General features: G+C 49.0%; 1 protein-coding gene across 2 annotated transcripts in view; it reads left to right on the forward strand.

Moving 5' to 3' along the window:
• The window catches only part of LOC147692277 (uncharacterized), a 312,790-nt gene that overhangs the window by 146,524 nt on the left and 150,554 nt on the right, over positions 1-15,712 (forward strand). For both annotated transcript variants that reach the window (XM_086938541.1, XM_086938542.1), the window contains one exon: positions 10,722-10,858. In XM_086938541.1, the coding sequence (XP_086794667.1) occupies positions 10,722-10,858 (137 nt within the window). The remainder of the gene's footprint in view (positions 1-10,721; positions 10,859-15,712) is intronic.

Here is a 15,712-nt window from a genome sequence, read left to right on the forward strand (position 1 = left end):
GACAGCGACATCACAATTATATCCACTAAACACACCAAGTTATTTCAAATCGACACATGCACAAGGTGACATCAAATTGTTTGTTGCAGGCTATATTTCTTCCTTACAAAAGGGGGTGGTGATGGACGGAACATCTGAACCAATTAAACACTCACACCCAGTCAACAGATCTGGGTTTAATCCATCATCTTTCTTTAGCCCACTCTGCCACCCCAGTTCAGACATGGCCATATGCAAATCAGTCTGACCCTGTGCCTCATGGGAACAGTCCAGCCCGAACTGCCAAGCCATGCCTTTCCTGGACCGGATTCAAGCTTCCTAGGACCGGTTTGTGGCATTACAGCCGTCTTCAGCCAGACTTGCTTGAATCCAGTGGCAAAGTGAGCAAGGGACTCACGTCTGAGCATACCCTGCCAACTTATGGCGACAAAGCGGTACAAAAGGGGGTGGTGATGGACGGAGCATCTGAACCAATCAACCACTCACACCCAGTCAACAGATCTGGGTTAAATCCATCACCGTTCTTTAGCCCACTCTGCCACCCCAGTTCAGACATGGCCATATGCAAATCAGTGTGACCCTGTGCCTCATGGGAACAGTCCAGCCGAACTGCCAATCCATGCCTTCCCTAGAGCGGATTCAAGCTTCCTAGGACCGGTTTCTGGCATTACAGCCGTCTTCAGCCAGGCTTGCTTGAATTCTGTGGCAAAGTGAGAAAGGTACTCACGTTTGAGCATACCCTGCCAACTTATGGCGACAAAGCGGTACAAAAGGGGGTGGTGATGAACGGAGCATCTGAACCAATCAAACACTCACACCCAGTCAACAGATCTGGGTTTAATCCATCACCGTTCTTTAGCCCACTCTGCCACCCCAGTTCAGACATGGCCATATGCAAATCAGTCTGACCCTGTGCCTCATGGAAACAGTCCAGCCCGAACTGCCAAACCATGCCTTGCTCACTTTGCCACTGGATTCAAGCAAGCCTGGCTGAAGACGGCTGAAATGCCAGAAACCGGTCCTCAGAAGATTGAATCCGGTCCAGGGAAGGCATGGCTTGGCAGTTCAGGCTGGACTGTTCCCATAAGGCACAGGGTCAGACTGATTTGCATATGGCCATGTCTGAACTGGGGTGGCAGAGTGGGCTAAAGAACGGTGATGGATTAAACCCAGATCTGTTGACTGGGTGTGAGTTTTTAATTGGTTCAGATGCTCCGTCCATCACCACCCCCTTTTGTACCACTTTGTTCTCCATAGGTTGGTAGGGTATGCTCAGACGTGAGTCCCTTGCTCACTTTGCAAATGGATTCAAGCAAGCCGGGCTGAAGACGGCTGAAATACCAGAAACCGTTCCTCGGAATCTTGTTACTGGTCCAGGGAAGGCATGGCTTGGCAGTTCGGGCTGGACTGTTCCCATGAGGCACAAGGTCAGACTGGTTTGCATATGGCCATGTCTGAACTGGGGTGGCAGAGTGGGCTAAAGAACTGTGATGGATTAAACCCAGATCTGTTGACTGGGTGTGAGTGTTGGATTGGTTCAGATGCCCCGTCCATCACCACTCCCTTTTGTACCGCTTTGTCGCCATAAGTTGGCAGGGTATGCTCAGACGTGAGTCCCTTGCTCACTTTGCCACTGGATTTCAGCAAGCCGGGCTGAAGACGGCTGAAATACCAGAAACCGGTCCTCAGAAGCTTGTTTCCGGTCCAGAAAAGGCATGGATTGGCAGTTCGGTGCTGAACTGTTCCCATGAGGCGCAGGGTCAGACTAATTTGCATATGGTCATTTCTGAACTGGGGTGGCAGAGTGGGCTAAAGAACGGTGATGGATTAAACCCAGATCTGGTGACTGGGTGTGAGTGTTTGATTGGTTCAGATGCTCCGTCCATCACCACCCCCTTTTGTATCGCTTTGTCGCCATAAGTTGGCAGGGTATGCTCAAACGTGAGTCCCTTGCTCACTTTGCCACTGGATTTAAGCAATCCGGGCTGAAGACGGCTGAAATGCCAGAAACCGGTCCTCGGAAGCTTGAATCCGGTCCAGGGAAGGCATGGCTTGGCAGTTCGGGCTGGACTGTTCCCATGAGGCACAGGGTCAGACTAATTTGCATATGACCATGTCTGAACTGGGGTGGCAGAGTGGGCTAAAGAACGGTGAGCGATTAAACCCAGATCTGTTGGCTGGATGTGAGTGTTTGATTTGTTCAGATGCTCCGTCCAAAACCACCCCTTATGTACTGCTTTGTGCGCCATAAGTTTGCAGGGTATGCTCAGACGTGAGTCCCATGCTCACTTTGCCACTGGATTCAAGCAAGCCGGGCTGAAGACGGCTGAGATGCCAGAAACCGGTCCTCAGAAGCTTGTTTCCGGTCCAGGGAAGGCATGGCTTGGCAGTTCAGGCTGGACTGTTCCCATGAGGCACAGGGTCAGACTGATTTGCATATGGCCATGTCTGAACTGGGGTGGCAGAGTGGGCTAAAGAACTGTGATGGATTAAACCCAGATCTGTTGACTGGGTGTGAGTGTTTGATTGGTTCAGATGCTCCGTCCATCACCACCCTCTTTTGTACCGCTTTGTCGCCATAAGTTGGCAGGGTATGCTCAGACGTGAGTCCCTTGCTCACTTTGCCACTGGATTCAAGCTAGCCGGGCTGAAGACGGCTGAAATGCCAGAAACCGGTCCTTGGAAGCTTGTTTCCGGTCCAGGGAAGGCATGGCTTGGCAGTTCGGGCTGGACTGTTTCCATGAGCCACAGGGTCAGACTGATTTGCATATGGCCATGTCTGAACTGGGGTGGCAGAGTGGGCTAAAGAACGGTGATGGATTAAACCCAGATCTGTTGACTGGGTGTGAGTGTTGGTTTGGTTCGGATGCTCTGTCCATCACCACCCCCCTTTGTACCGCTTTGTTCGCCATAAGTTGGCAGGGTATGCTAAGACGTGAGTCCCTTGCTCATTTTGCCACTGGATTCAAGCAAGCCTGGCTGAAGACGGCTGAAATGCCAGAAACCGGTCCTCGGAAGATTGAATCCGGTCCAGGGAAGGCATGGCTTAGCAGTTCGGGCTGGACTGTTCCCATGAAGCACAGGGTCAGACTGATTTGCATATGGCCATGTCTGAACTGGGGTAGCAGAGTGGGTCAAAGAACGGTGATGGATTAAACCCAGATCTGTTTACTGGGTGTGAGTTTTTAATTGGTTCAGATGCTCCGTCCATCACCACCCCCTTTTGTACCACTTTGTTCGCCATAGGTTGGCAGGGTATGCTCAGACGTGAGTCCCTTGCTCACTTTGCAACTGGATTCAAGCAAGCCAGGCTGAAGACGGCTGAAATACCAGAAACCGTTCCTCGGAATCTTGTTACCGGTCCAGGGAAGGCATGGCTTGGCAGTTCGGGCTGGACTGTTCCCATGAGGCACAAGGTCAGACTGGTTTGCATATGGCCATGTCTGAACTGGGGTGGCAGAGTGGGCTAAAGAACTGTGATGGATTAAACCCAGATCTGTTGACTGGGTGTGAGTGTTGGATTGGTTCAGATGCCCCGTCCATCACCACCCCCTTTTGTACCGCTTTGTCGCCATAAGTTGGCAGGGTATGCTCAGACGTGAGTCCCTTGCTCACTTTGCCACTGGATTTCAGCAAGACGGGCTGAAGATGGCTGAAATACCAGAAACCGGTCCTCGGAAGCTTGTTTCCGGTCCAGAGAAGGCATGGATTGGCAGTTCGGGCTGAACTGTTCCCATGAGGCACAGGGTCAGACTAATTTGCATATGGTCATTTCTGAACTGGGGTGGCAGAGTGGGCTAAAGAACGGTGATGGATTAAACCCAGATCTGGTGACTGGGTGTGAGTGTTTGATTGGTTCAGATGCTCCGTCCATCACCACCCCCTTTTGTACTGCTTTGTCGCCATAAGTTGGCAGGGTATGCTCAAATGTGAGTCCCTTGCTCACTTTGCCACTGGATTCAAGCAATCCGGGCTGAAGACGGCTGAAATGCCAGAAACCGGTCCTCGGAAGCTTGAATCCGGTCCAGGGAAGGCATGGCTTGGCAGTTCGGGCTGGACTGTTCCCATGAGGCACAGGGTCAGACTAATTTGCATATGGCCATGTCTGAACTGGGGTGGCAGAGTGGGCTAAAGAACGGTGAGCGATTAAACCCAGATCTGTTGGCTGGATGTGAGTGTTTGATTGGTTCACATGCTCCGTCCAAAACCACCCCCTTATGTACTGCTTTGTGCGCCATAAGTTTGCAGGGTATGCTCAGACGTGAGTCCCATGCTCACTTTGCCACTGGATTCAAGCAAGCCGGGCTGAAGACGGCTGAGATGCCAGAAACCGGTCCTCAGAAGCTTGTTTCCGGTCCAGGGAAGGCATGGCTTGGCAGTTCAGGCTGGACTGTTCCCATGAGGCACAGGGTCAGACTGATTTGCATATGGCCATGTCTGAACTGGGGTGGCAGAGTGGGCTAAAGAACTGTGATGGATTAAACCCAGATCTGTGGACTGGGTGTGAGTGTTTGATTGGTTCAAATGCTCCGTCCATCACCACCCTCTTTTGTACCGCTTTGTCGCCATAAGTTGGCAGGGTATGCTCAGACGTGAGTCCCTTGCTCACTTTGCCACTGGATTCAAGCTAGCCGGGCTGAAGACGGCTGAAATGCCAGAAACCGGTCCTTGGAAGCTTGTTTCCGGTCCAGGGAAGGCATGGCTTGGCAGTTCGGGCTGGACTGTTTCCATGAGCCACAGGGTCAGACTGATTTGCATATGGCCTTGTCTGAACTGGGGTGGCAGAGTGGGCTAAAGAAAGGTGATGGATTAAACCCAGATCTGTTGACTGGGTGTGAGTGTTGGATTGGTTCGGATGCTCCGTCCATCACCACCCCCCTTTGTACCGCTTTGTTCGCCATAAGTTGGCAGGGTATGCTCAGACGTGAGTCCCTTCCTCACTTTGCCACTGGATTCAAGCAAGCCAGGCTGAAGACTACTGGAATGCCAGAAACCGGTCCTCGGAAGCTTGTTTCCGGTCCAGGGAAGGCATAGCTTGGCAGTTCGGGCTGGACTGTTCCCATGAGGCACAGGGTCAGACTGATTTGCATATGGCCATGTCTGAACTGGGGTGGCAGAGTGGGCTAAAGAACGGTGATGGATTAAGCCCAGATCTGTTGACTGGGTGTGAGTGTTTGATTGGTTCAGATGCTCCGTCCATCACCACCCCCTTTTGTACCGCTTTTTCGCCATAAGTTGGCAGGGTATGCTCAGACGTGAGTCCCTTGCTCACTTTGCCTCTGGATTCCAGCAAGCCGGGCTGAAGACGGCTGAAATGCCAGAAACCGGTCCTCGGAAGCTTGAATCCGGTCCAGGGAAGGCATGGCTTGGCAGTTCGGGCTGGACTGTTCCCATGAGGCACAGGGTCAGACTGATTTGCATATGGCCATTTCTGAACTGGGGTGGCAGAATGGGCTAAAGAACGGTGATGGATTAAACCCAGATCTGTTTACTGGTTGTGAGTTTTTAATTGGTTCAGATGCTCCGTCCATCACCACCCCCTTTTGTACCACTTTGTTCGCCATAGGTTGGCAGGGTATGCTCAGACGTGAGTCCCTTGCTCACTTTGCAACTTGATTCAAGCAAGCCGGGCTGAAGACGGCTGAAATACCAGAAACCGTTCCTCGGAATCTTGTTACCGGTCCAGGGAAGGCATGGCTTGGCAGTTCGGGCTGGACTGTTCCCATGAGGCACAAGGTCAGACTGGTTTGCATATGGCCATGTCTGAACTGGGGTGGCAGAGTGGGCTAAAGAACTGTGATGGATTAAACCCAGATCTGTTGACTGGGTGTGAGTGTTAGATTGGTTCAGATGCCCCGTCCATCACCACCCCCTTTTGTACCGCTTTGTCGCCATAAGTTGGCAGGGTATGCTCAGACGTGAGTCCCTTGCTCACTTTGCCACTGGATTTCAGCAAGCCGGGCTGAAGACGGCTGAAATACCAGAAACCGGTCCTCGGAAGCTTGTTTCTGGTCCAGAGAAGGCATGGATTGGCAGTTCGGGCTGAACTGTTCCCATGAGGCACAGGGTCAGACTAATTTGCATATGGTCATTTCTGAACTGGGGTGGCAGAGTGGGCTAAAGAACGGTGATGGATTAAACCCAGATCTGGTGACTGGGTGTGAGTGTTTGATTGGTTCAGATGCTCCGTCCATCACCACCCCCTTTTGTACCGCTTTGTCGCCATAAGTTGGCAGGGTATGCTCAAACGTGAGTCCCTTGCTCACTTTGCCACTGGATTCAAGCAATCCGGGCTGAAGACGGCTGAAATGCCAGAAACCGGTCCTCGGAAGCTTGAATCCGGTCCAGGGAAGGCATGGCTTGGCAGTTCGGGCTGGACTGTTCCCATGAGGCACAGGGTCAGACTAATTTGCATATGGCCATGTCTGAACTGGGGTGGCAGAGTGGGCTAAAGAACGGTGAGCAATTAAACCCAGATCTGTTGGCTGGATGTGAGTGTTTGATTGGTTCACATGCTCCGTCCAAAACCACCCCCTTATGTACTGCTTTGTGCGCCATAAGTTTGCAGGGTATGCTCAGACGTGAGTCCCATGCTCACTTTGCCACTGGATTCAAGCAAGCCGGGCTGAAGACGGCTGAGATGCCAGAAACCGGTCCTCAGAAGCTTGTTTCCGGTCCAGGGAAGGCATGGCTTGGCAGTTCAGGCTGGACTGTTCCCATGAGGCACAGGGTCAGACTGATTTGCATATGGCCATGTCTGAACTGGGGTGGCAGAGTGGGCTAAAGAACTGTGATGTATTAAATCCAGATCTGTTGACTGGGTGTGAGTGTTTGATTGGTTCAGATGCTCCGTCCATCACCACCCTCTTTTGTACCGCTTTGTCGCCATAAGTTGGCAGGGTATGCTCAGACGTGAGTCCCTTGCTCACTTTGCCACTGGATTCAAGCTAGCCGGGCTGAAGACGGCTGAAATGCCAGAAACCGGTCCTTGGAAGCTTGTTTCCGGTCCAGGGAAGGCATGGCTTGGCAGTTCGGGCTGGACTGTTTCCATGAGCCACAGGGTCAGACTGATTTGCATATGGCCTTGTCTGAACTGGGGTGGAAGAGTGGGCTAAAGAAAGGTGATGGATTAAACCCAGATCTGTTGACTGGGTGTGAGTGTTGGATTGGTTCGGATGCTCCGTCCATCACCACCCCCTTTTGTACCGCTTTTTCGCCATAAGTTGGCAGGGTATGCTCAGACGTGAGTCCCTTGCTCACTTTGCCTCTGGATTCCAGCAAGCCGGGCTGAAGACGGCTGAAATGCCAGAAACCGGTCCTCGGAAGCTTGAATCCGGTCCAGGGAAGGCATGGCTTGGCAGTTCGGGCTGGACTGTTCCCATGAGGCACAGGGTCAGACTGATTTGCATATGGCCATTTCTGAACTGGGGTGGCAGAATGGGCTAAAGAACGGTGATGGATTAAACCCAGATCTGTTGACTGGGTGTGAGTGTTTGATTGGTTCAGATGCTCTGTCCATCACCACCCCCTTTTGTACCGCTATATTTCTTCCTTGGCATGAATTATTCATCACTTTTGTAGTAATTCATAATATGAACTCCTTTTGAAGAAGGTCGACACGTTTCTGCCTCAGTAATTTAGTCCTCCTCTCCACGGTTATAAGGTTGTGCATGAACATTCCTAGAAGGATGCATCAAGAAATGTGTAAATTGCCTATATTGCTGTGTCTTTGGCTACATATACATAACATCATGTCTGATCAAGTCATTAATCGTAGAAGATGCATCACGAGAAGTCATGTACATATTTGTGCCTTTGAGATCACTGCAGCAGAATACAAAGCACCTTTGTAAATGTAGGGCAGCATATTTTACAGCAAGCATTTACAATGCAATAGGTCTCGCAGCATTAATGTTTGAGTTATTGGCATTGTGTATGACAATGCCAATAGTTATAACTTTTGCAAATGTGACACCTATAGCATTTGTAACGCAATATGTGTTGTACTTACGTGACTTAGATTTTTTGATATTACCAATAATAATGGCTGTTAATATTTTAATAATTCATACTTAAATAAAAGTTATTGCAATTGGGTCGGTGGAAAGGTGAAGTGGGTCGTGTCCCCGATTTATGTTGTGGTGTAAATGACAATGCCTTAACAATGTTTTCACTGGGGCTTAATGCAGCGTGCCTTCACACATAAGAGGCAGTATTTGTTTCTTCAGTAATGAACCATTACCTCAGAAGCTACTGCGGTTTCTGTGCACATCTTAGGGACAGGGAGCTCGAACCAGGGCCTACTGCAGCCTACCCAACTCCTGACAAAGGCCCAGGCACCCCTCCCTCTGCACTTCCTCATTCCCCTGCAGCCACGAACTTCTCTGCCAAATGGGGGACACCAGAGTCGCCGTTCTTTGGCTTTCTGTTTTCAAAGTAGTCAGACAGACTGTCATCATCAGTCGTGGTACACTATCGCCAGCTCTGCCCGGCCCGCTCCTTTGGTACTCTGCCCGGTCACTCCCGGTATATTAGTGGCCGCTCTGACCGCAGTGTGCCAGTCCGGGCTTACCTTACCTTACGTCAGAAACCACAGTCCAAAGAACTCTTCCGTGTCCCCAAGTAGCCCGGCTCGCTGTCTTGACAACTTGCACCCACTAACTCGGCGTCACGGCGTGTACTTGAAACATTTCCCAGAGCAACGGGCTCATGCCAGGGAGCAACTGCTGCCTTTAACCACGTGATGCGCGTGCACTGACTAAAACGAAACCAGTGGTGGCGGGGCGGGCCACAGCAAAGCAACTTCCACGCACAGCAGAGAGCCTGAGGGAACAGGAACCCAAAACACACAGCATTAGTTTCAAATCGCAGTGTCGAAGGGGTGGTCGCTAAGCCTCACCTAGCAGTCTCTGGGCAGCTGAGACCTCGGGTGGCTGCGGTCTCCTCTCTGGGCTCCGGCAGAGGTCGGCTCCTTGTTTTGGCCGCGGGTGTGGTGAAGCAGCTGTCAACCTGCGGGTTTCCCCAGCCCTCGTGGTCCGCTATTTGCTGGTCCGCCCGCTCTGGAGTCTGTTGTTCGTCCTCTTCCCCGGGCGGGCGCTGCACTGGGGGCGGGGCCTGGCGGCGGAGTCCCGCCCTACACGGACTTTGAGGAAAGCCGGTCCTAACGCTGCTGCCGCTGCGGGCCCCGACGATGAGAGAACCCTGAACCGCAACTCCCCCCGCTCCGCTCCCCACCCCGCGGATAATTAGAACAAGCACGGAACTGCACCACAGAGGAGCCGGCGCGCGCACCAGAGGAGCGGGGGCAAGGGAGCGAGAAGACACGCTGAGATGTGGTAGGAGATGTGTGTGTGTAAGCGCCGGGGGTTCTGTGTGTGCGTGTGTGTATGCTCGGCGGGGGGGGTTCTGTATGTGTGTGTATGCGTGGCGGGGTGGTTGGGCTGTATGTGTGTTGTGCATGTGTTGTGAAGAGCCTGCCGGAATCGGAGCGCGTGTTCATGCGCGCGACCTGATCCGATTCTGGCAGGCTGCTTGCGCGTAACAGTCTCTTGTCCGCTCTGCCTAGTCCTTGAAAGCAAAAAGGACTGAAACGATTACAATAGACTCGCTCTGCAGCAGCAGGGGCTTTCGCCCCTGCAATCGCAGGCGCGAGACCTAAAAATGCCCTCTGAGCCATATATTTACACACCTTTAGTTACATAATGATCAAACAAGTTCTTGGACTCCTAACTAGCACTCAGTTGTGCATACTTCAGGCAAATGGTGCATTATATGGCACGAGCTTTGTGAGAGGCTCTGTGCTCCTCAAAAAAATGGTTGTGCTATTAACATCAAGGCTACAACGAAATAAGTACCATATTTGTGCCTGGACGTATCTTGTGCAGGGGAGAGCATCTAATTTGTACCCTTGCCGGTACCAAATTAAATTACAATGATCAGGTCTTGAAAACCAGAGGCAAATATGGCCTTCAAGGCGCAATCCGAACACAATGCTACATAACTCACCAAATGGTATTTAATATCGAGTTCTCCAACCAAACTCTTTACAGAATCATAAAGACGCGTGACAACTAGACCGAAAAGCTCTATCAATATACTGCAGGTGCCTGCAGGAAAGAAGGCCTCTTGTTATTCAAAGGAACATTTTTAAGTAGATGAAATTAAAGCAATTTATTTCTTGACTTTCAGTTTTACGCCACATTTTACAGTGCTTTTGCACAAAACGTACATAAAAATTTAAAAAATAGCCTAAAATCCATAACAAGCTCTTGGGAAGGAGACGGATTATAAGGTATGTACAATATTTGTTGCACGTGAACCTAGCTAGAGAGCTACGAAATGGTCAGATATTCAACATAGGAGTATTTTGCAGGGTTGCATTAGCTACGTATATTTATTTTGAAAGCAGGTGGGTGGGCCAGGGGCGAGATTATCTGATGTGTTCAATTGGTAGGAGTTTGGGGAGTGCGATTGGACCTTGTGGTAGGAGTATTTTTGAGGGTGCACGTGGCTTCATTTTGTAGATTGCTTGTGGCAATAGGGTGAATAGGATCCGCTGTGGATCCATATGTTCGACCCTGCCATTAATTTTGTGTGGGGACGAGGGTGGGAGGGTAAATTGAGAATGTGTGAAGTTGCCCTGGCTGCAAAAGTTGCTCACTACAAGAGTTTAATTTGCTCACTACTTCCTACTATCTTGCCATGCTCTATTCCCTTCACAGTTTTGACTTCATCTTCTCCAACTGGCTCTTCATGTACCTGACAGACTCGGAGCTGGTGCAGCTCACCCAGAGGATGCTGGGATGGCTGCGACCTGGGGGATACCTGTTCTTCCGCGAGTCGTGCTTCTTCCAATCAGGTGAGAGCTCTCATCCATCGGTTAGGGCAGCAACTGTTTTTTTTTTACTTAAGAGCCAAACAAAAGCACTCAATTTGACTAGCTTCTTCTCTCCGTTACTCTTGATTTTTATTCTTTCTTTTGTTATTTTCTGTGGCTTCTCTTTATTCTTTTCTTCTTACTTTGTATTCTCCAAACCTCTTTTCTCGTCATACTTTCTACCCCTTTTTACTTATCTTACTTTCCATCTTTACGTATATTATATTTTTATTGTGTTATACGAAAATAATAATAGCATAAACGTGATTTGCCTTTCAATGTATCGATTTGAATCTAAAGGCTCTGTGGGGAAAGAACATTTGTTATGAAGGGAATTTCATTTGTATGGCAGCCAGGTATTTAATAATCACACTGATGTAGGATTCTGAAATGGTATATGCTATGGTATACTTTTCCATTTGATAATTACAGTTAACTCACTGTCCAGTAAACCAGGTGTGTTTTTACTAATGTCAAGAAAGGCTGTAAAATCCCCAATACACACCCCACTAATGGCACACTAATTTATAAGGTACATCCCTGGGCTGCTGGAGTGCGTAAATCTGGTTTATTCTACGCTTTTTAATATAAAACTAGATGGAAATTTTAACAAATTCTTGATAGGTCACATTCCATTTCATTTTATATTAGGAACTTCCCCCTACCTCCGCTCTCAGGGGTAATTTTCCTCCCTGGACTTTTAACAAACGTTCTTACCCCTTTATCAAAAAAACGCAGTGGGCAGAGTTTTTTTTTACACAGGTAGCCATTTAGAGAAATCAGATAACAATAGTGCTCAAAGAATACAAAATAAGTTTCAGGAAATTCCAGCCTGTACATCCACCCAGTAGAGGGTGGAGATAGGAAGTAGCAGCAGCAGCTGCAGCATGAGTACCCAAAGATTACAAGCATTAACAAAGCCAATAGATCCTGTCTGTCGGTGAGCTATTGGCTTTGGCAGCCAGATGGGGGTGGGGGTGGGTAAGGGCGTAGGTGGGGTGAGTAACAGGGTGCTGCAGTGGGTAATGGGACAGCTAAAATAAAAGAGCTATCAAACGGCCAGCGCCGGCCCCCTTGTAGCATTTTCCTTTACTTCTGGTAGAGGCAAAAGAAACAAGGGAGGGAGTGAGAGTGTTGGGGTAGGAGAATCCGGAATGGAAGGGCAAGTGGTAAGAGAAGAAGAACCAGGATGAGGGGTGTGGGGGATGGTAATAAAAAGTATGATGCAGCAAGTGTTGACTGCGTCATATCGCTTAAAAAAAAATAGTACATGAATCCCAGCGCACAGTGGATGGCCAGCAGAGGTCCACTAATCAAATGTATTTAATCTGTGCTTGTTCTGTGTGCTACTGAAAGAAAAGGAAGTGACGCAGTCCAGTTACAAGTTGTTACAAAGTAAAAGGGAAACCCAATTTAGCAATTGGTCAGGGACCTTGGGTACATATACTGTTTCAAAAGACAATGGTCCCTAGACAGTTAGGGATAATTATGAGAAATAAATATAGATCAAAATGGATTCTATATCATCTGTCCAGCCGGACAGGGTTTAATAACGCATATGTTGATGTAGTCAGCTTATCTATACAATATCAAATAATGAATCTCAGACTATTACCAAAGTACGTCGTCTTCTGGATACATGGTCTCCAAAACATATTTCATGGTGGGGTCGTTTACAAACCCTTAAAATGATGATCACTGTTGGACAGGCCACGTGAAGGGCCGCTCCCCCCCTGCCCGACCAGGCCCGAGCCCGGTCCCTCAAGTGTCACACACCACCACTTCACGCTTTCCGTCCCCTCCGGGACCCTTGCCTCTGAACATATCGACCTCGTGGGCCCGATCCCTCACTGGCCCGCGCGCCCAGCCTGGGCGCCATCTTGGACACTCCGCCACGAGGCCGCGTGGCCCCCGATCGACCCCAACCCTGGGCCTGGCCAGGCCTCAGACATCCCGGCACCATCATCCACCCAGGAGGTGAGCGGACTACTTGGCGGGTCAATGGGAGAAAGAGGTGTCGATGGCTCTCCCTCGCCAGGTGCCGCTCGCCCACCATCTCCCCGGGCGCTGGCTCCACCCCCCTGCTGGGTGTCTGGACCCCTTCATCCCGGACCCCCCAACCTCCAAGGGCGAGGGTCCGGACATCAAAGAGGATCAGCCCTATAACTGGGGCAGCTCCAGAGCAGGAAGGCAGTTGTATCCTGGAGTCGAGAGACGCAGTGAAGAACTCATCCTTGACGGACTACTGGCGCTGCCGTAGCCCTGCCTTGCGAACCATCGTCCTGCCTGTTGGCGCTGCCAAGACCTTCGTAATCATCATCGTCGTCGGGACCTGCTGGCGTGGCCGCGGACCGTTTGTAACCACCATCTTCATCGGGACCTGCTGGCTCCGCCGCGGACCGTCGCTTCCTTCATCCATCTCGGGACCTGCTGGCTCCGCCGCGGCCCGATCATCTAGAACGCCGAGCTCGAGGATTGAGAGCTATTTTTCATCTACTGGTAACAAGACTGTCCCGCTACCCTTTTCCCAATCCAGAGACCAGAATCGAGGGGACCCCTGAGTCCAGACCTCCTTGTATAATTCTACCGTAACTAAAGAATTGCTGATAAAGTATCGTTGAACCTTATCCTGGTGTGGTGTCCGTCTGTGGGGGGGAAGTTACTTGTCTGTACGATCGCTGGAGACGGCTCTCCCCGGAGACCTCTCCCCTTGTCCTCGGCCGACCCTCCCGGTCCGTCTAACAATCACGCCGATTATCAATTTTGTCTCATCCATGTTGCCGCTTAAACTGTCTGATTCCTTTTTTCGAGAAATTGATGCTCTCACTTCTAAGTTTTTATGGAATGGCAAACGAGCTCGATTAGCATACAAATATCTACGTCGACCTTGTGATATGGGTGGATGTAACTTTCCGGACTGGGAGAAATACCAGATTGCTTTCTTGGCCTCCCAAGGTGCTTTTTGGTTTTCTCCTCCAACTCGTCATGTCCCCTCTTGGATACTCATAGAACAGGAATTAGCATCACCTTTACCACTTGCCTCTTTCTGTACTACATCCACTTTGCATATTCTGTTTTCCCGCTCTATCATTATTGATACAATTACTGCGATTAAGAAATTAGATAGGAAGATGGCAATTCCTTTGCATAAAACTAGGTGGTCTTCTATCTGGAGAAACTCCAAAATCAAGATTACTATTTCGCCCGCCCTCATGTCTTACTGGGCTGCAAAGGGAATCTCTCTTGTCCAACATTTATATAGTGATTCTGGCGATCCGTTACCTTTCTCTACCTTGGCACATGTACACTCTTTAACAAATCTTGACTTCTATACCTTTCTTAAAATCAAGGTTGCTGTTTCTAAAACTCGTCTTCACCCCTCCTCCTCCACCACTTCGCTTTTCCACATTTGGCTCAAAGCTGGTCATGTTGCTTCCAAAATTTATAAGTTTTTGTCTTCCACTTCGCTTCCTGATCAGACGGTGGCACAACAAAAATGGTCGCGCCATTTTGATCACAACATTACAGATCATATCTCATCCGAAGCTTGGCAATCCATTGGTAAATTGGCTCTCCGGAATAAAATAGCTCCTTCCCTAATGCAATCTAAATTTTTCTCGATCAATCTCCTCCATTGGATGCCTGCGCGTCTTCACTCGCTCAACCTTAAAGACGACGACCTTTGCTGGAGTTGCGGTTTGGTGACTGGTGATTTTCCACATATGTTTTATCATTGCTCCTTACTTAAACCTTTCTGGGTAATTATTCAGCAACATTTATCCCTTATTTTTAATATTGAGCTCCAACTTTCCTTTCCTATAGTCTTACTAGGCCCCTTGGCTGCTCCTACTCCTCTTCCTTTAGACCCGATAGAACTACAACTGTTAGATCTTCTCTTAACTGTAGCGGTTAAAATCATTCTTATGGAATGGAAATCCTTTTCGTCTGTCTCTTACCATACGTGGTGGGCGTGGGTATCCTTCTTACGCAGTGCCCACACCTCAGTAGATCTAGCACACCTATCGCCTTCCATCTCTAAAGGGGTTTGGAAAACCTTGGATGACTATATGGAACTCTCCTCGAAAGGGTTAGTACCTCAATTCCCTGTTGATTCGTGTGTCTAATTGTTGTTTGTTCTTTGTGTTACATTGGGTCGCTCATATGGGAATCCTTCTTTTTTCTCTTCTTTCAGCTTTCCTGTCCTCTCATCCCGTTCTTTCTTTCTGCTGTGTTTTTCTCCCTTCTTTCCTTTTTTCTTTCTTTTCTTCTACCTCCTCCCTTGTCCCCATCCTCAATTTAGAGAGTGATGTGTTTTTGCTTTTGATCACTGACAGCCTATATTGGTTCATATTCTCAACTTCGCATTGATTGTCTTTTTTAATTTTATTTACATCTATTTTACTTACTTCTTGAGTGATGTATATTCTCTCTTTTTTACTTATGTCAGATTGTATCACCTCTATTGTAATTGGTTTTTATTACTTGGATCATTATCTCTCTCAATAAAATCTTCTTGAAATCTATACAATATCAAGTGGGACACAGCCTGTGTCCTACTACCACATATAGACAGGTGTGACATACATAGAAGGTGGGTATCAGGCAAGAGGAGACAGTCTGCATACAATCAAATTTTGCAGGATAATGATTCATGAATACACTATTGTGACTTTTCATATGATATAGTCAAAAACATATAGTGTAGGGTGTCGACGACGTTTCGATCCCTATTTAAGGATAACGGGATCATCTTCAGGACAATGTGATTCATGCCTTATTTACATTTCTATCAATAATCAAGCCCAAACATAGTTGGAGAAAAAACATAAACATTAC

Source organism: Lissotriton vulgaris, chromosome 9 (assembly GCF_964263255.1).
Source record: "Lissotriton vulgaris chromosome 9, aLisVul1.2, whole genome shotgun sequence".
Lineage (NCBI taxonomy): Eukaryota > Metazoa > Chordata > Amphibia > Caudata > Salamandridae > Lissotriton > Lissotriton vulgaris.